The sequence below is a fragment of the Pelecanus crispus genome, chromosome 15, assembly GCF_030463565.1.
Source record: "Pelecanus crispus isolate bPelCri1 chromosome 15, bPelCri1.pri, whole genome shotgun sequence".
Classification (NCBI taxonomy): domain Eukaryota; kingdom Metazoa; phylum Chordata; class Aves; order Pelecaniformes; family Pelecanidae; genus Pelecanus; species Pelecanus crispus.
Window position 1 is genome coordinate 5,996,084 of NC_134657.1, and position 24,318 is coordinate 6,020,401.

At 43.5% G+C, this 24,318-nt stretch overlaps 1 protein-coding gene across 1 annotated transcript in view; it reads left to right on the forward strand.

Annotated features, from left to right (window-relative positions):
* The window catches only part of RERE (arginine-glutamic acid dipeptide repeats), a 178,324-nt gene that overhangs the window by 139,629 nt on the left and 14,377 nt on the right, over window positions 1-24,318 (forward strand). The window contains exon 15 of the mRNA XM_075721534.1: window positions 22,166-22,328. Within this exon, the coding sequence (XP_075577649.1) occupies window positions 22,166-22,328 (163 nt within the window). The remainder of the gene's footprint in view (window positions 1-22,165; window positions 22,329-24,318) is intronic.

The window sequence follows — 24,318 nt, forward strand, 5'->3', positions numbered from 1 at the left end:
AGGGAGAAGTGCGTGCTCTTTGGGTTTGCAACAGCTTGCTTCTGGGGGGGGGGGGTGGGGGGGTGCAAGTTAAGGCGGCCTGTGTGGTTTTAAATATAAAAAAATGACCAAAGTAGATACACACAACCACTATAAGAACTTACGATTTGAATTCAGAGTCACGAGTGATACTCGCTTATATACTTTTTTCCACTTTCAATACATTCTTGAAAATTCAAATTATCAAAAGGTGGTGTAGGAATTTATGCTTAGGTGAGCTCTCATTGTTGGATGTTCCTCTGCTCAAGGTACTTGTCTGCTGTGATTGACTGTAAGGAAATAACTTGTATTAGTTGTGGGTTTGCTAGGTTTTGTTGTTGGGTTTTTTTGTTTGTAATTGCCAGAGCACTGAATATAGAACAGGTACTCTTCTAACATATACCAAAAGGAACACAGGTAAATGGCTGTATCTTGCAATGCTTTCACCTTGTCCCACATATTTAATCTATTTTAAAAATTCAGATGTTCTTAGAAATGTGTGTATCTGTACCATAAATAACTGTTCTTTTTCTGAAGTTAGTACCTGTGCCTAAGGTCAAGAGGAAACTGGGGTTTTCCTGCATTGTTGGATGTAATAGTTTGGTGTGTTAAACAAATACTTTCCTTCACAGTAAATTAAAATATGCACACATCCCTAACTACAGTACCTGGAGAATATCCTAATTCAGGAAGCAACCTGGTTTGTTATACCTTCCACAGTTCAAGTCTTGTTCGCTGGGTTGTTCCTCTTGGGTGAGAACCACAAGGCAATTTAGTAGGAAAGTAGTAAGTTTGATGGTTAGGCTGTATAGCGCTTCCATGCCATGCACGTGACACAGTGTGCTCTGCTGACCTGTTACCTTCTCTACTACGATTCATGGTGAATTATTTTTTTCCAGTTGACTGTCTTTGGAACTCCTCCGGTATGGAGAATTATCATAGGTTTGGAAACTAACACAGTGATTTTTAACTTTTATGTGGACTTGTTAAACTTTCATTTGAACGTATTCCAAGGAGCGCAGCATGTGTGGCAGACAAAATGACTAACAGACTCGTCACTGATCAACATGATCTCAAAAAACCCATAATATTCACAGTTTCCTCCCTCCCTGTTACCCAGTTGTTGGAAGCTAACACAACATTACTGAAAGCCTCCCTCTTTTCTCGCCAGACTACCAGTGCTGGCTGCCATGAAGGACGGATAGAGCTAGTGGTAGTCGAGTAGCTGATAATACAGTTGCCTGCCCTTTGAAAACCGAATTAATGTTAACAAGCAAATCTCCTAGGATACAATGCAATCATCTAGTTAATGACTTGGGATGGAGGGAAGGCACATGTTTCAAGTTACTCTTGATTTTTGGTTTTAAGGTGATAGCACCAGCGAGTGTTCATTCTACAGCGGAGAGCAGTAATATGCGTAGGTATCTACTGTAGCGTTACAATTGCAATTAATGTGGGGTTTATGTGATGTAGTCTCACTCTCAGCGAGTCCACGTAGGAAAATTGACTACCGCATTTGTACAGAAGCGGCGTAACTTTACTGGAAAAAGTTAAGCCATTTCCAGGGTGAGATGAGTGTATTTGCACGTGGGCCATTATATTGGTGGTACCTGTCATTCTTTGGCTCGCTTTCCTTGGGAGACAGAAGCTATGAAGGTGATTGGAAGGAGCAAGAAGGATATGAGAATGTAGCATTGCTTTTTAAAAACAAACAAGACAAAACTAAAACAGTCAAAACACACAGAAAAGCCCCATCATTCCAAATTTGTTGCCTAAATCTAATAAAACTACAGGCTGGCGTTCAGGCGGAGTTTTCACACACGAAGGTCTCACAGCCTTGTGACAGCACGACTGTTCCTGAAGGTTACTCTTCAAACGTGCAGTTAACGTCAGCCTTTTGGAGATTGTACACTAATGCACTATGGGCAGCCTCGTTCCTTTTATCTTGAAAGGGGCTGCTTTTAATGTTGAAAGTATGGAGCCAATTATTTCAGGGTTACATGGCAGTTGTTGGTTGGGTGTGGGGTTTTTTTTGGTTGGGGTTTTTTTTGGGTTTTTTTTTTTTTTTTTTTTTTTTGTTTTTTTTTTTTCCTCTGGCATGTTCCATGAGAGACTTATGCCATGCTTCCCCCATCCTTTTCTTTTAAGCAGTTCTACCTTGTTTCAGATACTTACTTGTGGTATGTCTTTAAGAAAAAATATTGCCTGGTGAAATAAGCAGTACGTTAAAAGCTTGGCATTCTATTAAAAAAATAAAAAGCCTTTTATGGTAATGGGGAGGGGGGGGAAAAGGATTGATTAATGATGTGCATGGACAGATACGGTCAGAATGTAGCAACATCTTGAAAACTTCCTTTGAATGTAAAGCACGGTGGCAGTGTGTTTAACCAGTAGTGCCAACCACGGGAGAAATGCTTGGTATAAAGATACAGTCTCTTTTTGTGGAATTATTCTGTATTTAACAAAAGTGAGATTACCAAGCTATCTCCACTTGACATGGAAAAATTACTTAGGTTTTTTTCTTTTCACAGGTTGATGTTGCTTTTTTCATTTTACGTTGTTTGTAGTTCAGAATTCATCAAACCTTGTATAACGCATACTCTCATACCTTGCCACCTGGAAATTGTTGTATGGGTCCTTGTGAAATAGAAATCCTCGAGAACGGCTGTTAAAATGTTAAATTATATTCATAACACTAGCATTATTTTGTGTCACTTGCATTAGTCAGAAAGCCGCTTTGCGAATGGGTGAAACTTGAACGGCAAACATCCCTCCGGGGTTTATAATTTTCCAGACAAGATGGCTGAGTTGATAGAAACACTTTCACCACAGCCCTGCAGCAGATGCCCTGGTGCTGGCTTAACAAATGTTGAACATAATTCATTGCTGCCTCCTCATCCTTTTTCAACGGGCTTCTTGGTGCATTTTATAAATATTTTGTTTCGGGTGGTAATTAAAGCTCCTAAAAGGGAGAAAGACTAGAACGGGGGTATTGGGCAAAACGATAGCTGTTAGCTGGATAGTTACTATATACAGCTATGCAGGTACCTAGCTACTATATACAGCTATGCAGGTACCTAGCTACTATATACAGCTATGCAGGTACCTAGCTACTATATACAGCCGTGCAGGTACCTAGCTACTATATACAGCTATGCAGGTACCTAGCTACTATATACAGCTATGCAGGTACCTAGCTACTATATACAGCTATGCAGGTACCTAGCTACTATATACAGCTATGCAGGTATCTAGCTACTATATACAGCCATGCAGGTACCTAGCTACTATATACAGCCGTGCAGGTACCTAGCTACTATATACAGCCGTGCAGGTACCTAGCTACTATATACAGCTATGCAGGTACCTAGCTACTATATACAGCCGTGCAGGTACCTAGCTACTATATACAGCCGTGCAGGTACCTAGCTACTATATACAGCTATGCAGGTACCTAGCTACTATATACAGCTATGCAGGTACCTAGCTACTATATACAGCTATGCAGGTACCTAGCTACTATATACAGCCGTGCAGGTACCTAGCTACTATATACAGCTATGCAGGTACCTAGCTACTATATACAGCCGTGCAGGTACCTAGCTACTATATACAGCTATGCAGGTACCTAGCTACTATATACAGCCGTGCAGGTACCTAGCTACTATATACAGCTATGCAGGTACCTAGCTACTATATACAGCTATGCAGGTACCTAGCTACTATATACAGCTATGCAGGTACCTAGCTACTATATACAGCCGTGCAGGTACCTAGCTACTATATACAGCCGTGCAGGTACCTAGCTACTATATACAGCTATGCAGGTATCTAGCTACTATAGAGCTATGCAGGTATCTAGCTACTATATACAGCCGTGCAGGTATCTAGCTCCTATATACAGCTATGTAGGTATCTAGCTATTATATAGGTAGATGCCAGTTAGCTGGATGGGAATGTGTGTGCAGCTGCAGTACCTGTTTTGTGTTGGCAGGGAAGATGAGTAGTTTCAGGGTTTGTAGTTTTTGCAGAGGAAAGGATGGCCAAGAAGAGGGGGAGGTAAGGGAACCGGGAGGAGTAGTACTTCTTAGCATGGCCTACTTTTGATGTTTAACTTAATAAGGAGCTTTGGACAGTCAATTAACAGGATTAATGGGTTATTTGTATGTTTGAGTGTGGGTATTTGTATGCTGTCTTTTGTAAAGATAGGCTTTTCTGAAGAGTGTGGAATTTGCAAAGGGTGTTTCTTTGCTTCTGCTCCCTCATCTCCTACTCTTTTTTTTTTTTTTAAATGCTTTAATATTTCTCTAGCTTCAACTTTAGATCACAGTTTACCCATTTCACAGAAGTTTGAAGTTTTGCAGTGTTGCTCTCCTCTTTATCACTCTGAAGAGAGGCCAGTTCAGGAAACTGAAGCAGCTCAGAGCGATCAGAGCTTACACAATGTCCGTATGAGTTGTTCAGTGGTTTTCTCTCGTCGTGTTTTGTGTCTTGTATGCAGAAGGGTTAGGAGTGGATTTAGACTCCTTGACTCCTTCAAATATTCTGATCCCTCAAGATGCATATTTGCTTCTTGGGAACGCTGCCAGCTCTTCAGCTCTTATGTCACTAATGCTTCAGACTGCATTTGAACCAGTAAGAAGTGAAGAATTGCATATCTTACCTATTCAAAGTCCCTTTTCTGCTCCGGGGACATGAATGTGTAGTGGTTGCCTGCTGCTTACAGCTTGGTATTCTCAGACATTGAGCTGTTGATGGCATTTTTACATGGTATAAAATAAGCGATGTAAAAATTCTTACACGCCTGAGTTGAATGTCAGGTGTTTGGGCCTCTTGTGTGTGTTTGGGTATGAAAGATGCATGAAACGTTTTAAAGAGACGGTAGTACTGTTGTGAAAAATATCACTATAGAAAAAATTCCAGTAAGTGACTCCATATTTTTAGTGCATCATTTTCTGTATTTCCCCTCTTGCTTTTATCGTCAGTACCATTTGCATGAAAACATCTGTATTTGTCTTAATTTGCTGCTTTTGTTTTATTCCCGCCTGAAAGCAGCACTTTTTGTCCTGCTGGCTTGGTGGTAGCTAATCACAGCAGTGTATAGACCTGGGGAATCCTAGTTGCTCTCTCATGCGTATAGGAATGGGCTGAATCCCAGACTGCGATTTCACAGGTGAGGCCTAAGCAATAGAAACATGCAAATAAATAAAGAAATTATTCAGTTACCTTATGAACAATACCTGCAAGGATGGACAAAAAATAAATGGTACGTCTTAGCGGTGTTACTGTGACTAGTTTAATGAGGGGGAGCAATATGAGAACTAGAGTTGCTTACAAAATGATACACGAGACACTCAAAACATATCCTGTGCTTATAATGTATGTGCCATAGTAAAGGGATTTTGAACTGAGAAAATAGTGTTTGCGGTCTGTCTTTCGTGTGTCGCAGGGTTTCTTTTCCAGAGTTGCGTGTATCTCAAATCCCTGTTACTGCAAGGTGTCTGCCTTAGTTGTGTCAGCTGGTTGAGTACTTGAATGTATTTGTAATGGGAAAGGAGCTTGCATCTTGAGTCCATGGCCTTTTGTTTCTTTGAATTTTCCTAAGCCTGCAAGATACGGGGTTTGTGCTTGGTAGAACAGGATGCTGCCAACTCCAAAACTGGACAAACAGATAGGGAAGAGTTAAGCAGAACAGAAAGGCTGTTGCGAGGTAATAATGTTGCTGTTGAATAACTTGAGGTGATGAATTGTTTGAAGTAGCAGATGCCTTTAAGAGCTGAGATGGCTGTCACTGCTGTGTTTTGCCCCTAATTGATGGAGAACTGCACATAAAGCTGAAAGCATTCTTAGGTTATTGAATATTTCATATGGAAAACACTGGGATTCTGAATTTAGAGGGGCTGCCGAGATAGCAACCACAAAGAACCTTTTTCTAACACATAGCTTTAGAAAGTACTTCTCTTTCGTGCCTGTTGGACCAAGCTGAATCAAATGCACCTTGACTCTGACTGCACTAAGTCACCACTCTCAGGAGGCATGTAAGTAACCCCATGAAGTTCAACAAGGCCAAGTACAAGGTCGTGCACATGGGTTGGGGCAATCCCCAGTATCAATGCAGACTGGGTGATGACTTGATCGAGAGCAGCCCTGCAGAGGACTTGGGGATACCGGTGGATGAAAAATTGGATGTGATCCGGCAATGTGCGCTTAACAGCCCAGAAAGCCAGTCGTATCCTGGGCTGCATAAACTGTAGCCAGCAGGTCAAGAGAGGTGGTTCTCCCCCTCTACTGTGCTCTTGTGAGACCCTGCCTGGAGCACTGTGTCCAGCTCTGGAGTCCACACTACAAGGCTGACATGGACCTGTTGGAGCGGGTCCAGAGGAGAGGCATGAAAATGATCCAAGGGCTGGAGCACCTCACCTATGAGGGAAGGCTGAGAGAGTTGGGGTGGTTTAGCCTGGAGAAGACAAGGTTCCAGGGAGACCATACTGTGGCCTTTCAGCATATAAAGATGGAGGAAGACTTTTTACCAGGGCCTGTAGTGCCAGGCAAACTTTTACTACAAGTTTGATGCGATGGGGCAGTATACAGAGAAACCCTTTACAAAAGTTACAAGTATTTGATGTCTACAGGAATTGTTAACTTGTGCACTACATGTGGGTGGTTGCTGAACTTGGCCCTGAGCCCCAGCACTGTGTTGAACACTGATCTTGTTTCGCAAATGGAAATCTTCCGCAGTTAGAAGGAAAAATGAGAATGTGTCCCCCTACCAAATAGACTTTGGGCATTCCAGTTTTCAAACTGAGCCATGGCGGTGAGATCAACACACTGAACATCCATCTCAGGCTCTTTTTCATCACTGAGCTGTGTCATTGGGTCTCTGCATCTTTCTGAAGAATCTATTTATAGCATAATATTTTGCTGTAGTAAACCAAATCCAAAGTGTAACGCAACTTAATGTGTTGCTGTGTCGAGAGCCACAGCTTGGTTGGTTGGTTTGGTTGGGGGGAAGAAATCTGTTCTTAGATTCTTTCAGGGGAGCGAATTCTTAAGCTAACTCAGCATGTACCCACTTCTAGTTAATGGGGTTTTCCATGCAGTAAATCACTAGTTTTTACTTCACTCTGATTTACGCTTAAGTAATACTACTGATTTTATAGGTGATCACTAAAAATGAAAATGTGTGGCACACAAAGTTAAGGCTGGAAGTCCTAGCTGACAATACAACCTCACTCTAAAGTATGTGCTTAAAGGTAAAACCAGGTGAAGTTTACAGTTGCAGTTCTGCTTGCTACTACCACCTTGATTCCACCACCTCCACCCCCCCGCAGTGGTGTATTTAAATGCTGTCTGTAATACCTTTTCAGATTCATGATGGAAATGCTAACTTACATCTTCAAGTAGAGCCTCCTGTGTGGCACCACTGTAGTTAAAAGATACGGATATTGAGGGCTGATTTGCAAGTGGCATTGCTTTACAAACCTGCGGTCACCGTTAGGAAGCAATTGAAGAAGGCAGAGGATTCCATTAAAACAAAGTTTAAAGAAGAAATGCAACAGGGAATTTTGGTGGCTGATAGGGATGGAGGTGTCTTGTTGAAAGTGCAAGACGCTTCTGTGAGTAGTTCTGTTTGCAAATAGTGCAGTGTATAGGTTGCCTTCTGGTAAACTTAGGAAGATTCGTATTCCAACAATTTCAGAATCTTGGTGGCTACAGCTTATCAGTTAATAATGGAGTATCCTTTTAAGAGGCACGCGAGTATAAATATATACTAGTAGGCTTCACTTTCAAAGGAGGCCAACAAGTATTGGTATAACCTCCTTTTTTCTTGTTGAAGTTCTCAATTGTAAGTGGTTCTCTTTTAGTTTCTGACAACTTGGTTGCTGCGTTGAATACAAGCCACTAATTAACATGATCACTCACGCTGCCTAGCGGTAGGCATCAGCGCGCTGTGACTGTAGACGTGATAGTGGGGGCTAAATGGCGCAAAACTCTGCGTTTCTCAGTCGCTGTGTTTCCGAGGCGAGTTGGCAGAGTCTAACTGTAATGAACTGGTAATGAGGACCAGGTCTATGCGGTGGCGGGCGGGGTGGGTGCGTGGGGGTGCCAGTCTGGGTTAAGTGTGGTGTGGCGGGAGCTGTCAAGCATCGTCGGAGGAATTGGTTGTAGAGTTTTGCATATCTAATAAAGCAGTACAATGAAGCAATCTTCCTAATCTTCAGAAGATTGCTGACTGGGTAAAGATGACATTTTATTCCTCTCTGTCAGAAACTGTCTCGATCTCTACTTGCAGAACTCGGGAAGGCAGGTAGAGACGATACGAGCCTAGTACCTGTGAAGAGGGGAATAAACCTGAAGTCATTTACATGAGGGAACTGGGCTTTTCTTGGGTAGTAAAGTGAAATGCCGAGAGAAGCGTTTCAGGGAAGCAGAAAGGCAGCTCTAGAATAAGCTTGTCAGACTGTTGTAAGGAAAATGTTACCGAAGTGGCAGGCTGGCTGTGCAATAGGTCAGCGCCCTTGCTTGACAGATTTCCTGGGGTCTGCACTTCTTTTTCCTCCGGCATAAGAATGCAGGGCCAGAACAGGCCTGGGGCGACTGCTGAATCTAAAGTTCTGTTGTCACAGGCAACCATCTCTCAAATCCCTTTCATGAACGGATCAAACTTCATATTAAAGCTCGTAAGGTCTATAGCCATTTGTTCTCTTGCCAATACTGCCCTTTTGCTTTAATGGCTCGTCCGTCTCCCTGGTGCATAGCTGCACGCGGAGCTGCGGTTCTGTGCAATAGGTATTGTGCACAGCCAGATGATGAGCCCTTTCCTAGTGCTGCAGCTGCTTCATGCCGTCCAGTGGGGCAGAATCTGAAATTTGCCCAACTTGTGAGAAATAGCTGTCAGAAGGTTAGCTCGTCTGGTGGTGTGAATCAGAGCTCTTGGGTTTTACTCCTGTCTCTGCGATCTCTGGTTCTGAGTGGCAGCTGATTTTGGGGTTGATGAAAAATACTATTGCCTTAACTTCCTTGTTCCATCATACTTCTTTTCTCTCCCGCTTACATGGTTCTTCTGTCGGGGTTAGCATCCCTGTAGTGGACATTACAGAAAGGTAAAGAGGAGCCCACTGTTTCATTGCAATAGTGCAGTGTAAACTGAAATCAATGATGTTTTAAGCTAGCACGCTTTGTAAAACGAGCTGCAGCAGCCATATCGCCTGTCGGGACAGCCCAGCGGTGGACGTGGGCCATGTCCAGGGAGGACAGGACTAATGGCAGCGGCCCAGCTTTGTCCCTGAACTCAGTGTCACTGTCGTGTGGTTTGCAGGACCTCACAAGTCAGGCCCTAAGTCATCCCCCAAGTTACTGGCGCCTTTTTTTTTTTTTTCTTATCCCTAATTGTGAAGTGGGGATCAAATTCACTTTCCAAGGGAGATTAATGATCGCTGGAGACACCAGGGCAGAACAGAACTGTAAAGAATTAACAATTTCTTTCACTTTTGAGCTCACTGTGTAGGTATTACAGTAAGCTACAATGAATCGGCCTTTCTAATACCACTTTACAACTCTTACCATTGTCTTTTAGTTAAATTTTGCTTGCTAAGGATTTTTTCCCTGACAGAAAGAATTTGAGACTGGAGGGAAGCAACAGTAAGCGAGGGATAAGCAGCTTACGTGGCAGTTCTTCTGTCGTCTGGGGGGGCGAGGGGGTTGCTTGATGTCCTGCTTCAATATTGCTCTTTTCATATATTGCTCTGATAAACAGGAAAACATATAAGTACCCCTCAACCCTGCACACTTAATCTAGAAAATCTACTCGTTTAGAGAAATGTTTTTGGAGAGCGGTAAAAGGAAACCAGCTGTTGAGGGGTCAGATCTGAGCGGAGCCAAGTCTGTTCAGAATCAAGGCTCAGTGACAGGGCTGGCTGGCTGAGGGTTGTGTTGGCCAGCTGGTTGCTTTGTCCGTAGCTCAGACTGAATAGTGGAGCAGGACCCGTCCTCCTTAAACCTGGCTTCGTGTAGTGTGTGAATCAAGTTTTCGCTGATAAGCCTGGTGGTTTGTATGAGTTCGTTTGATACTTTGCAGGTGTACAATGCATGGGTTCCTTCCTCCATCTGGCTTCTTCAGGTGTTGGACATCCTGTGATGGAGATGTTTACTAAGAGGTCAAATTCTAGCTGTCTTCAGCATGGAATCGGGGGGGTTGGTAGTTTTCATCATGAAATAATCAGTTGTGAGGACTTTGAGGATAGCTGCAATAAAAAAGGGGTGGAAAATTTTTCTCTTTCCATGTGATTGCATCTTCCCTCATTAGCAGTGAGCATTATTTTACGAGGTCTGTTGCCTCCTGTGTAATTTTCAGTATTTTCTGAGTGCTGTTGTTTTTAACGTGACTTTGTAATAAGCTATTAAAACTCAACAGCTCCCCTATAGGTCATGGGCTGCAAAGGGAGGAAGCTGTGTGTCAGGGAAGATAATGCATACATTTGACAAGCCAGGCTTTGTGTGATTCATCACAGATGTGGTTGGAAAACCTAAAACATCTGTTACATTGAAACGTGGAATGCAGGTCAGCGTGCAGACACATCAGCAGTCTGAAACGGTGCGGCTAGTGGCAAAGTTGCGTTGCTGGTGATTGTCTCCGAACTATAAGTGGACCTTCAATTCCTATTTCTGTATTTAAATAAAAGCAGTTACAGAATGTGACAGTCGAGAAACAAATGGGTGACTCCTTACCTTTCAGCTCTTCTTGCCCTATTAAAACAGGAAAATCTGATCAAACTCAGGATTTCCATTGTTTGTTTATTTGAGTGGATTTGTTCCCTTGTTTTCTGTGGTATGTTACCTTCTCAGTGACAACTGGCTGCCCGGGAGAGAAATGGGGCAAGGACTGCAGAGCACAGTGCGAGTAATCTGCGCTCTTAATCTAGAGGCAAACCCCCATTCTCCGAAGGAATAAGGGGGGAAAAAAACCCTATCTGACATGATGGGGACGAACTCCTACTGAGAATGACATCAGATCCCAATAACAGAATATGGCAAGAATCACAGTTGCTTTGAAACCGGGTAATATAATGTATTCTAACTTAACCTGAGGAAGGCATGAGACAGCTCTGTACGAGGAAACAACCAGAAGTACCAGCTGTAATTACAGGAAGGCAGTCCTCGATGGCCCATGAAATGTTGCTAGGACTTACGCATTTGACTGTTACAGAGAAGCTGCCGCGGCGTGGGGATTGGAGCTCTTTTCCAGACCGTCCGAGGCGCCCCAGAAGTGTTGAATAGCGTAGTCTGTTCGACGTGAAACGCTGGCCCACGCGTGGGCTAGCTGATGACTTCCAACCCGGAGCCTGGAAGATAGCTGGAAGCTTTGGTGTTAAATGTTAGAGACTCCAGTGTCTTCTCAGGTAGGGTGAGCCAGGAACTCGCATTGCAAGGTCTAGGCGCTTAACTGTTTGAAATAATCTTTTTCAGATCTGTAAAACGTCATCCATTTTATCGCTGTGTAAATTTCCAGCTGAAGAGAAGGGGAATTTGCTGAGCTGTGTCATGCTTGTCTGGTTTAGCTAATGAGGAGTGTGAATGCGCGGGGGTTATTTTATTGCCCCTCCCCAATATTCTAGTGAGAGAAAACCTTTCTAATTCTGACGAGCTCCAAGTCAGTATTTTCTACCATCCCTTCAGTTATGTGTCAGTCTCACTCCAGCGAGCCTGAGGCATCCAGTGGAGTGTTGCAGTAATGCAGAGTATCGATTCTAAGTGACAATTAACTGCAAGTGGTTTGTTTTAAATACCAACTTGCATTATTGCTGTGAAGTAATCAACTAACAGAACAAATAAAGCTAACAATTATAACACAGGAAATGTTTTGGTAAGTAGAGTTTGGCTCTATTTGTAAAATTATGATAATGCAATAATAAAAACATTTTTCAAGTAGTAGAACTTTTTTAATAATTGCAAGCCTAATTTCGGTTGTGCAGAATTAGAAAACAAATTAGTATATGTATACCTTACTGAAATGCAGAAGGATTAAGTTTGCTGCTGAATAGTAGAATTAAATTTTTAATGCTTTGTTTAAACGAAAATTATGGAAGTAGAAAATGCTGCTGTCCTTGTGTTTGGAATGTCACTTTCTGCACATGCGTGCACATACGCAAATTGGTCTCTAATTTAAATTAATTAAAGTTGACGTGCAAACCACAACAGAAAGTAGTCCAGTTGGGGATGAAATTACCAAAGTCTGTCGATATTTTTGATTGGTTTGAATAGCTGATTGTACTTGATACAATTTTCAACCCCTATATAAAAATCCATAAAATAGAGGAACTGCTGTGGTTGAAGGAACCTTTTTCATTTTCTGGCAGCCATTACACGCTGCCAGTACAAAAACATTTTTTTCTTAACAGTCCTTTCCCAAGCTCAAAAATGGATTTCCCCCCAGCCACTGTCATTCAATTATCACCTCAGGAAATGCATAGATATAACTGATGATCCCTTTAAAACATCCTGCGGTATTCCACTACTCCCATCCTTCATTTTTCTTCTCGCTCCAGTCATTAAATGTAACATGGCCGATGTATATTTTATAGGGTGACCCTGACGGCTGTCGCTTTGAGGATGTGCAGAGATAATAAGATTGTGCATGTAATGAAGGGCAGATAAATAGAAAAATGTTTACGGGATGGAGTGTGGTGGCTTTAACTGCTTTATGGCTTGCTTCTCTCTCATACGCACACCCACGTGAACCACCACTGATACCTTTGCTTTAAATAGTGAAAATGTGATGTATTATAGGCGTCGAGAAAGATAGCATCATGCTGTAGCCAGCAGCAGTGAAATGGTTTTTTGTCCCACACCTTAACTCTAGCAATATCCAACCAAGAAACTTAATTATTGAGCTGGTACAAAAAGAAAGTGCAGTTAAAGGGATAATGTATCGGTGCTGGGCACCTTCATTGAGAAAATCCTATTCCTTGTATTGTGCTGCTAAATTCTCGATGTCAGCGGCATTGATGGAAAAGTGTATGAGAAGGGGGGGAAGACACGATCCAGCGCAGACTACGGCGAGCTCTGCTCTCAAAACGTTTCTGAATACCTTGCATTTAATTTATCTGGGTATTTATCCTAGTCTCCTTTTTGTCCTGGTGTGTGAGCTCCAATATTGAGAACTTCCAGTTAACAAGAGACTGGCAGTGAAAGATGTTGCATGAAACAGCTGTGAACCCCAGGACTTTGATGTGGGTTGTAAAATTGAATGAACGAATCGCTGGCTCAAGAAAATAGGAACTTCTCCCATCTTTGCGAAAGCATTTCATCTCTGTTCTTCAGAGCTACATCGTGCTTAATTCACCTGGCCCGTGTGTATTTTGGTAGGGGTAGCACTCTGGGCATCAAGATGTAAGTGCAAAGGGAAAAAGGCTGAATATTTGCATTTGCTAGGGAGAGCAAATGGATGCTGAATGGTGGGTGGGAAGGAACCTGCAATGTGTGCCAGCCCGAACCTCAGTAGGAAGAGAGATGCCCTGGCTCCACAGGGGCTAAATTACGTTCTCCAGGCTCTGTCTGCGTGAAGCAGCTCGTACTCTGTGCTGGGTGAGAACATCGCATCAGTGCTGAAGAATTGGGCTCTGCTGGAATGGCAGACCCCTCTGCTGCAGGTTGGGCAGCTGTGCCCGAGCAGAGGCTGGCAGAGGTGTGGGAAGACAAGAGGTAGAGGGTAAGCTTAGGAGAGGAGGGGGGGGGAAAGTTAAATGGTTGGAATTAAACGTGATCAAGCAAGTTGGGATTTCTGACCTCAGAAATTCTGGTAATGTAAGTTGCAAAGAGGAGCCGACTAGAAAATAAATCCTCGACAAGTGCATGTAAGGCAAGCAGGTTCTTAACTCTTCCGCTATTTTGATCAGCTTTTAATTGATCAAGTGCCAGAGATCCCTGTGGGGCGTACCTGGTGACACTGGCAGTGGTTACGCAGTTGTGCAGAACTATAACTGACACCATTAAAGATGGGCTCTAATAATTAATAATGGATGCAGCCAACAGTCTGTGAGTTCTTATGGGGATTAGGAACTCTGTTGATTAACAAAGAGGAGTCTCTGGAGGAAGAAGCCTTAATTACAAAAGCTTTCTTTTCATTCTGGCGTGACGTACAGCTGGAGAGAGGGTCAGCAGCTTTTAACTGTGGCTGAGGCTTAAAACAATGCGCTAGCATGCTATGCATTTGGTTTTGCAGAATTGTTAAAAGCTGGTACTTAAATCTCTGAAAATGGGGGGGGGGGGGGATTGTTCACATACAACAGATAGCGAGGGTAAGTTCCATAATATGGTAATTATCTTATTTCCTACCAGTATATGCAACCTTAATTACAAACACTGGAAAAGGTTAGCAAACGAACTACAGCAAATGAACTCAAAAATTGTGAGTTAAATGTGGCACAGAGATACATTATTAGCGTTTTTTTTCAGGCTGTGGACAATAACATTTAGATTTCTCTGTGGTTTGTTAAAACCATGCAATCAAGTGGTAGAGTGAAACAAGAATATCCAATCAGAAAAAAAAGCAGCTTGTATTGCGGGCAGAGGGAAAGCTGAGCTGTTGAGGAACAGTCAGCCGGTGCTGTGCTTAATAAGGATGGATAAGCCTATCCAGTGGGCCTGGGTTTGAATTATGGAGGAATTTTAGAGCCTGGCTGTCGCTGGTGGAGCTGTTCCCGTAGTTTGAGGTTAATCAGTACAATTGTACTTCTCACACAGGGTTGATCTCGGCCAATTTAGAGATCTTCTGCCTCTTTGTTTCTATACTCTATAAAACTTAAAAAGGATGTGCCGAGACTTAATTTGTAAATATTGCGTTGACTTTGTCATCAAATGGGAGATGCTCTGCAGTGGTTGAGTGTTCCTGTGGTACTGCAGGTAAATGTTTGTTTCAAATGGGAGATGATTTACATCCTATCTCGTCTTCCTTTCCTTTTTTCTCCCCACTTTGCAGTCCCGTTCACTGAGTGGCTTCTACTAGGTATTCCATTGCTCTTTGTGTCTCTTGCCACTTCCAGCTCCTGTGCATAATTCCGTTGTAAGAGTGGGGTTTAGTTTGTGCTCACCCGTTATATTGGGCTTTTTTTTATTATTATTTGTGAAGGAGGGAAAATACATTCTCTTGGGAGAATGACAAAAGTGATTACAAAAGCGGGTGTTTGCGTAACGTGAAAAATGAAATTATTTTAGTCTCCTCCCTGCTTGAGGAACTTTGGAGTGAAATCTTCAGGTTCCAACTTTGTTTTAGCACTATCAGGAGTGGCACAGCTCTCCAATGACGTGTTCCATCGCAGGCCTGTGTCAGCTATCTAAACAAAAGCGTGATTTGTAGGACATAGAAGCTCGCTCTTCCTCTGGTCTTTAGAGGACTGAGCAGGGTAGCAGTGCTCATTTAGCAGAAACAATTAGAACGCATAAAGCTGTATCTGATTGCAGGTTTTTTCCACTACAAAATGAAATCCAGAAAATACAGATGGAGCCTCGGCTGGGTTCCCAGGAAATTCTGTGACTGTTCCTGTATTGGGGGTAAATTGACAGCACAAAAACCGAAGGAGTTAGCCTGGGTTTCTTATACCTGTCTCCTCCTCCGATTCCCACTTGGCCTGCCTGTTTTGCTAGGAGTTTCAAATAAAAAATGAAACCAGCTAGCTTACCTTGCTGATTGCAGAACAAGGAAACGGAGTATTAGGACAGCCAGTCTTCTCTGAAAATTGTAAGTAGAGTTCTTAGCAGCGAGCAGGGAGAGAAGGCTGTATTGCTATCCAAAAGATAATAAACGGCTAGAGGAACTGCTAGATAAATGCCTAGACTTTTAAAATATGCTAGAGAACTGAGACACCTGCAGGATATTCCGTAGAGAGTATCCCACCATTTTTTAATGTGTGTTTTGTAGTGTTAGTAAAAATATTGCTTGGTTTTTAAAAGCCTCGCTTAAAATTTCAGTAATGTTTTAGATTATGCAGTATTCCTGTGCACCCAAGGTGGACATTCATCAGTGCTACTGAACAAGCTGCTGAGACTTATTGCTTAATTAGAGCATATGCAAACCTATTTGTCAGAGTTGGCAGAGGCACGTAGACAAAGCTTACAGTTGTAAAAATGACTAGGTTCAACTCTTCCGAGCTGCACACAGCTGTTCTTTCTTTTCCCTGCTGCATTTTTCCAATACTTTAACTTGTTCAGACCAAGACAGGAGTTCCAAATTTTCTCTCTCTGGATATAGGCTCATAACAAGAAGTAGCCATGAGTGACTGTCCCATTCCTACCTTGGTGTGGTAGGCTGTGCCGTTCCGGAGGTCCGAGGATTCGGGGCGTGCTTGTGCTAGCCTGTTTGCACACATCTGTGCTGCTTGGATTAGCAGCTTCTGGGTATGGAGGTGTGCGTGGTGAAGGGACTGCTACTGCAGTTCTGTCTCCCGCTCTGGCAGTGTGCGGCGATACTCTGGGTTGCTCTGCAAAGCTTCAGGGAGCAACCTGGAGATGACAGAGCCTGACACTCCGGTCTGCGCTGAAGGTGTGTGCTATAAAGCTCCCGTTACGCAAACCCGTGCCCGTGCGGTCCGTTTGCTTGACCCGGCCCTTGGCGGGCAGGCGTTTGGGCAGGCGCGGTAGCCAAGACCCTTAAAGCCAGGGGACTGAGGGAAGGAGGGAGGCGCTGGAGACGGTGTTCTTACCACAGGGCTTCAGTAATGGGGAGCATTAGCTAAATTGCGTTGACTTAATAAAATCTTGATGCATTCCAGAAAGATTGTGAATTCATTAAGGCCGCAGCTGGACAATCTGTTCCCCTCTGGTCTGCCATGACTAGTTTATAGCCATTGAAGAGCGTTGTCATTTACCTTTTCTGTTTAATTACTGTAAAGCTATTCCCCTCCCCCATGACTCCCCCCCAGTCTCTGGGGAAATTAAACAGCAATTATTATGTTTGCTCACTCCGTTACACCGTAACAGATACTTGAAGGTAAGTTGATGTGGTTGTGTGATTGGCTTCCACAGCAGCAGCGTCTGCTGCAGCAGGGCTGTGGAAACCTCTCAGATCAGAGATGCATGCACAGTGTGAATCCTCTGCTTACCTGAGGCAAGGCTGAACACAAGCATGGGGCGCAGCCTGTATTGTGGATTTTGCATTTGAAAACCACTGATAAGAAGTGAGAGACGGGGCATGCAGCGCTCACTGGCGCTCCTCTTGGTTTGCTACGGGCATGGAAGAGTTAGGAAGGCCTGCCCTGGTGTTTTGTGATGTGGCTTGGAGAGCTTGATTGAGCTGCAAACCACGGGTGAGAGCAGTGGGTGACAGCGGTGGGAGAGGTCGGAGAGAGGTGCCGCATGCCAAGGAAGTCATCTCCTGACACACGCAGATGGCCTGTGCCGCGCAAGCAGGGGTGCAGGGTGCTGGGCGCGTGAAGGCTCTTGGCAGCTCAGCCTCGGAGCTGAACTGCAGAGGAGGTCTCGCTGCTGCACACTCCTGCCGGAGTGGATCCGAACCGCTTCTTTCTCTTCAAAAATAATCCCTAGAACAGAGCTAAAAGGAGATGAAGCGTGACTTGTCTGTGTACCTACAACATGGGGTGAGACGGCCCTGGCAGGAGAATGCAAGAGATTTGAGGAGTTGTGAGCTCCGGATGGATTTCAAAATTGGTGAAAGCTGAACGATGGGTTTTAGTGAAGAACGTATCCCCTCTTGTCTTGTGAAACTTCAGTAATGGGCAAGTAGATGTTCTCGAGGAAAGGTGGCATTAAAAGCCTGAGCAATGCTTCTCATTTTGCTTTATATGTGTTATAAATTGCTTGGGACAGTTAATCAGATGTTAACGTAGAAAAATGGAGTTGTGTTTGCGGAAGAGAGGTGGCGTCGTATCAAGTGGGGGTGAGGCTGTTACTATGAACAACTAAGCAGATTGGGAGAGAAATTAATCTTCTCCCCACACTGATGGAAAAAGCTGTTCCTTGATGGAGCTGATCTGGGAGGGCACTAATAACATCTTGGATCTGGCACGGAACAAGAATTAGAGCTGCTCATTTGAGGGGTGGTGTTGGAGTAGACTTGTGGGTCATTTTATTGGGACTTTTCTTCTGACGTATCGGATTTATGGGTAGGTGATACAACAGACAGTTGTGTCAGCAACACGGGGATCTGGGGGTCTGAGAGATGAGGTGGGTTTCAGGGACAGGAGGCAGCCCATTAATGGTTCTGGTGGAAGAAGCAGCGACTTGGCCATGGAAACCCTTCCTGCTGGACAGCTGCCTGAAAATCCTGGCTATATTATCACCAAATGCCTACAGTCGCTCTGATTCATTAGACTGGGAGCTTTGCTGAAGAACGGTGTTGCGTGTGCTGTGGGGGACTGCTTCATGGAACACTCATGTTTCTCATTTGCATGTGCATTATGGGCCATCCATGGATGTGCAGCCATGTAAAATTTTGCTGCTTCGTGTTCGAAGTGGTGATAAGCTGGGCCGTGCATCGCTTAACGTTTACCATTTCGTTGTGAGGCTTTGCAGTGGTTGTTAATGCCTGTTTTATTGGTGGTCCCAGAGCTTGATTAAACAGGAGCCTGGTATTGGGTGCAGGGAAGAGACGAGGGTGACAGAAGCAGTTGGGTGGTGCTTATTGCAAAAGGAGACAGTCTCTCCTAACTTCACATGGTCGGTGCGCTTCAGGCCACTAAACTGGATTAGAGAGTGGCAAACGACGTCGCTATTTCAGGCAGCAGGTTCAGCCCTCCTGAACTTGGCGTGCAAGCCTTGAGTTTCTCTTCCACCATCAGCCAGAGACCTCCCCACAGGTAGTAGTTGCTTCACCTGTCTCACCCCTTCCTTAATTTATCTCTGAAGTTTGGAAATGAGTGGGATGTCACTCTTATGTTGAACAAATATCATGATGCAATGAAGGATGGTTCAGTCTGCTTTATCTTGTGTGGGTTTTAGTGCATATGTTGCTAGCAATACCCAGTTCCTGCCACAAAAAGCTTCAAGAGAGACGTACAATATATTTGCAGGTTGTTAGGGCTGTTCCCCTGGGTGCAGACCTGCTACCCAGAAAATCAGATTCACAGCAGCTGCTCTCAGCCCTCCCCCAGTGAACAAGCACCGCAGACCGCCTCAGTTCATCACGCTGTTCGCAATTACGCTGCAGAGATGTAGGATGTGTTGACTGCGAGACCTTGTGGTGAGGTGAGATCGCCAGGAACAAAATGATCATTACAGGCCATTCATGTCAGCAGCGTTTATGCTCTTCTGTTTGCTTGCAAGCAAAAACAGCAGCTAATTTGCAAGGCTGCCTTTTGTAAAAGGGCCTTTTGATCAATGCTTGCCTGTGTTAATGTTTCAGTAGGCTATTGATTTCTGCAACAGCTTTTGTTCCCTGGATTTATGTGCGATGGGTTTCGGCAGCACACAGTATGCATGTTTGATTAAAGTTCATTTGACTTCACTTGCAGTGAAGCTGGAAGCTGTTTTTACTCCCTGTTTGTAGAACCAAAGCTTTCCTGACTTATTTCTTTGTGCTCAAGCTTCTGCCACCTGTGCAGTCACCAGTGTGTGCTGTTTCTAATCCTTCCAGGCTCACCCCACTCCAGCATTTAATCCCTTAGGTAGACAATATAATATTAGATATCCAGGCAGCTAATAAGATCTGGCATGGAATATTTTCGGTGTAGTACATGCCTAACCTGTGTGTACGTACACAACATCAACGTTCTCTGTGTGTGCTTCCTCTCTGACTTATAATTCTCCGTCTTTGTCAGAAAGTTGAGTCATTTACTGAGTCATGTAGCTGTGTGCAGTCAGACGATGAATTTGAAGTACAGACTATTCTCTAGTCCTTTAATATATCCAGATTTCATAGATGGGATAAAACTAGTTGTTGAATAAACTTCTATTTCATCTTTATCTGCATGCAGTTGCGCCTGCCGTGTTGGGAGGGTCTCGGGAAGAAAAGCATTATGATCGTGAAGTTAGCATTTTTTTATAAATATACACCGTTTCTTTTTTAAAAGTTGCTTTGTGATGTAGTGCATGTATAAGTTGTTAAACTTCCCCTAGGACCCGATGGGTTTGTGATGTGTAAATAGAGCTCAAATAGGTTTCCATTTCCTGTCTTATGACAGGAGGAGAACGGATTGGTTTGCACTCTGCTGCTGCCGTGTGTCAGAGGACACATTAATTCACTGACACAAAGACATGGGATTTACCGACTTGCTCCTTGGTGCTGACACCTCAGATTTGATATAAATGAATTTATAGGTAAAATGTGGGTGGATTCATTTGCAAGAGACTTTCTAGCCCTGAAAAGCATTGCATAAGCTGTTCTGCAGAGCTTCGTCTGCCGCCTGGCACAGGTCATATCCTCAGTTTGACAAACAGTTGTGCTGGATGGACTTTGAGCCCGCTTAATGGGCTCCAAGTAAAATGGTATTTCTAAAGCAAACAGGTACAGTTGAACGTGCAGTGGCAGAGCAGGGTGCTGGGTGTCAGCACGCCGTGTTCTTCCCACATCTGACACAGCTCGAATGCTCATCGCCAGCCTGCACCGATTTTGGTTTCAGATTCTCTTAAGGAAAGAGTGTGTGTGTGGGGGGGGGGGGGTTGTTGGTTTTCTTTGGTTTGGTTTTGGGGTTTTTTTAGTAGGGCTTTTGTCCTTCAGAATTAACAACTGTAAGTAACGATTAATTTTGCGCACTTAATCCTTCCTCCTCCTAACCAAGTATCGTTCTGAATACATTTGGTGTGAATTCTGTTGGGGTCTGCGGTGGAGATCAGTAGCATCGATCCCAGTCTGTAGCAGTGCAGATTAAAAACGCATCTATTCTGCCTATTGCCAGAAATCCAAGTTGTGGTTGTGTTCTTTTTCTGGTGTTTCTATTTTTAAATTAGGCATTGGTAAAATCCTTAAGTGTCTTAAATGTCAGCAGTTAATGTCTAGAACAGCATCCTCCTTTTGTCTTTCAAGTGTTTCTGTGGTACAGATGTTAGTTATGGCTGTAATTGCTTGTTTGAGGCCCTTGGGAGAGTTTGGATTAAGGGTGTGTCTTTATTAGAGTTAACTTGCGTGATCTGCCCTGAGCATAGGCTGTAGGATTTCCCCACAGAGGGAGCAGGCTGAGGTTATGTTATTTGATCACATAAAATGCAGTTCAAAGAAACCCTTTTTGTGGGCAATTCAGGTATGTTTGTTCTGATGTTGATTTTTCAAGGGGCTGGTTAGAACTTCTCCGTTTTTCTCTTGCAACTTGAAAGAAACAACACCTTTTACCTTAGAGGCAGACAAGTCGCCAGGAAATGGCGGGGTTTCAAAGTAAGAGAAAAGAGATTAAAACCACATGCTGTTCTTTAGTTCGGCATTACATCCGCTGGTTTGAATGGCAGCTGCTCCAGTTTTTGAATGTAAGCCAGATTCATTATGCTGTGAAATTATCACTCATTTCTCTAGGTGTGCTCTTTTAACTGCTTCATTAATTTAGATGTGGGCATATATATTCAAATTAAAACACGATTTACTGTAGCAGGGTTGAGTTATGGTTATAGACTTCTCATTGAACATGTGCTTATTCTAACTTTCAGCTTCTTAGGCAGGAATATTTAAAAATACCTGTACGCAGAACGTAGGTTGACAAAATGGCAGTATCCGTTTGAATCGATCCTTACTCTCTCTGTAAACTCCAGAGAATTCTTAGCAGTTACCAGTTTTGTTGCGAGGACTCGCGGAAGGGCAGGCCCTCTGGGGATGCCGTGCCTCCTGAGCTGTGCGGCGGTGCCCGCGGGGTGCTGGCAGCGGGGCAAGGGCCCCCTCTTCCCAACTGCTGAGGCCAGCGGTGCCAGCAGCAGCCAGGCGGAAGCTGGGTCCCTGCTACCCAACCTCTTCTCTTCTCTAGTGGGGGAGGAGAGGAGCGAGAAGGCATTTATTTACTTCTGTTCATCCCCTGCAAAAGCAAACAAAAAATAATGAGGGTTTTTTTTTTTTTTTTTCTCCTGTCTTATCTAAAGAATTCTTTTGTCTGGCTGCAATACATCATGAAGCTTCCTACAAAAACACATGTGCACGCATACAGAGAGCAAAAGGGAGGAAAAAGGCTGACAAGACAGATTTGCATGCCCCTCTAACATACTCCTTCTGTATTTGCAGGGAGAACTAATCACCTTCTATTACTATTGGAAGAAAACCCCTGAAGCAGCAAGTTCTCGAGCCCACCGTAGGCATCGAAGACAGGCTGTGTTTCGGAGAATTAAAACTCGAACTGCTTCCACTCCAGTCAACACTCCCTCCAGGCCCCCCTCCAGTGAATTCTGTAAGTGGAAGCTAAAAGCAATGCATTTATCTTTGTTTAGATTCAGGGAGCAACAGTAATGTAATGGTGCTGTACCTTCAAGTGAATGAAGCAAGGAAATGGAGTTCAGGCAGTTGCCCTCTCCTGTTCCTACACCATTATGCTGGAATGCAGTAGGCGTCTTTGATCACCAAGTGCTTTGTGCAGTTTTTAAACATAAAAGCATCCTGTAAGGATGGAAACATTGCCCTGGTACTGACTTTCCCTACTCTTTGCTTGGGTTTGTGTTGTATTTTCTCCAGGCTTATTACAGTAATGGGAATTAGAAAATGCAAAAAGAAGGAAGTCCTTCATCCCTCCGGAAGGAAGTCCCTTTCATCCTTACTTGGTGACCCATACCTTCTGCTTCATCTCAGACTGTGCTGCAGCCAGCACTCTTGTATCTTAATGCATCTTGGAAGAGCTTTGGCCTTGACTGAAGCAGAAGTGTCTAAACAAAGAATAATTACCGAACCCAGTGAAACGTACTGCGTTGCAAAGGGTTACGATTAGTAATGTCCGTATGGGTGTATAGACTTTTATCCTTACGTAAAGGCTTACGCTACCCTGTGAGTTTTAAGTCTTTCAATGGACTAAACCCAGCACATTTCACATGCCTTCTAAAGAAAAGAGACTATGTGGAAGGCAGAAATGGGCAGAATCTTGTCGATATTGGGGAGGTAGAGGATGTGGTGAGCAGGCAGGGCAGAGAATTCTGGAGAGGGTGTTGGGTAATAATAAAGGACTATTAGCTTCTCCTTGCTGAAATTCAGGATTCATTGCTGGTTTCTGCATGCACAAGAAGGGAGGATCTTGACTGTACAGCTCGCTCCAAGATACTCAGCACTTCGGAGTGCATGTGGCTGGAAGGACCCATCCATATGGATCCAACTGCAGGATGAGAATAAAAATCAATTTAGTGAAAGAAAGCAAGTTATAGCCTGGTGTCAATTTTGCAGTCAGGGCTTAAACACCTGCAAGAATCGGGGCTTAAACACCTGTAAGAATTAACGTAGAAATTATGGTAGTGCCCTGTGTTAATTTGAAGGGTAATGAGTTGATGACAAACACTAATGGCAAGTACTGTAGAATCCCTCCCTCTCTATAACATGCATGTATTGCAAAATATCTTCTTGGAACCTTTAGAAAAACAGTATTCTTGCACCAAGGACTTCTTTTCTAATTAAAGATGTGAACAAAAGAAGCCGCAGGGCTTTCTGCTTGTGACAAATTACAGACCTGTTATGTTGTGAATTTATAGTGGTGGTGCTAGAAAAATGCAGTACTCTCAATAAGAAAGGGTTTACTCCTGAGTTGTTTTAGAAGATGAGGTAAGATAGAATTTTTGTGATGTCTGCAGATTTTCAGTGGTTTAGATGGTGCTTTTTAGCTCAGAGCCTTGTAATCGGCTGATTTGCTATATACTGCTTGCCACAAAGGAAAGTGACCCTTTCCATATTCTCCACTTCTTCGAGACGTGACATTCTTGAAACGTGAGTTTGCCACAAGTTAAAACTCTATGGAGGCTTGCAGTAAGAATTGGAAAGCTGGTAGTATCCTTGTAGTACCTGTCATCCAAAATAATCACAACATGTTTTTCGAATAGGTACATTATATGCCAGCATCGTTTCTTCCACCCACAGAACATATCTAGCTCTTGGGTTAAATATAGCCACTGTCTAACAGAGCATAGCAGCGGTCCCGATCTGGTTTAGAAGATGAAGTGTAGAAACAAAATAAAAACCAGAAAAGCCACCACAGTATCTGTCCATGGAATCTGGTAGAGTAGGATTTAGGTATAGAATATTTGATTTCAAATTTGACCAGGTTCTAGAGATATAAACCTCCTTTCTCTTGAAAATTGTGCTTTTGGCACACAGCCTCTCTAACCAAGCATGAACAGTATTTGAACAAGAACTTAATTGGAAAACTACCACGTACTGAATCAAAAGTTCTGTGAGCCGTATCACTT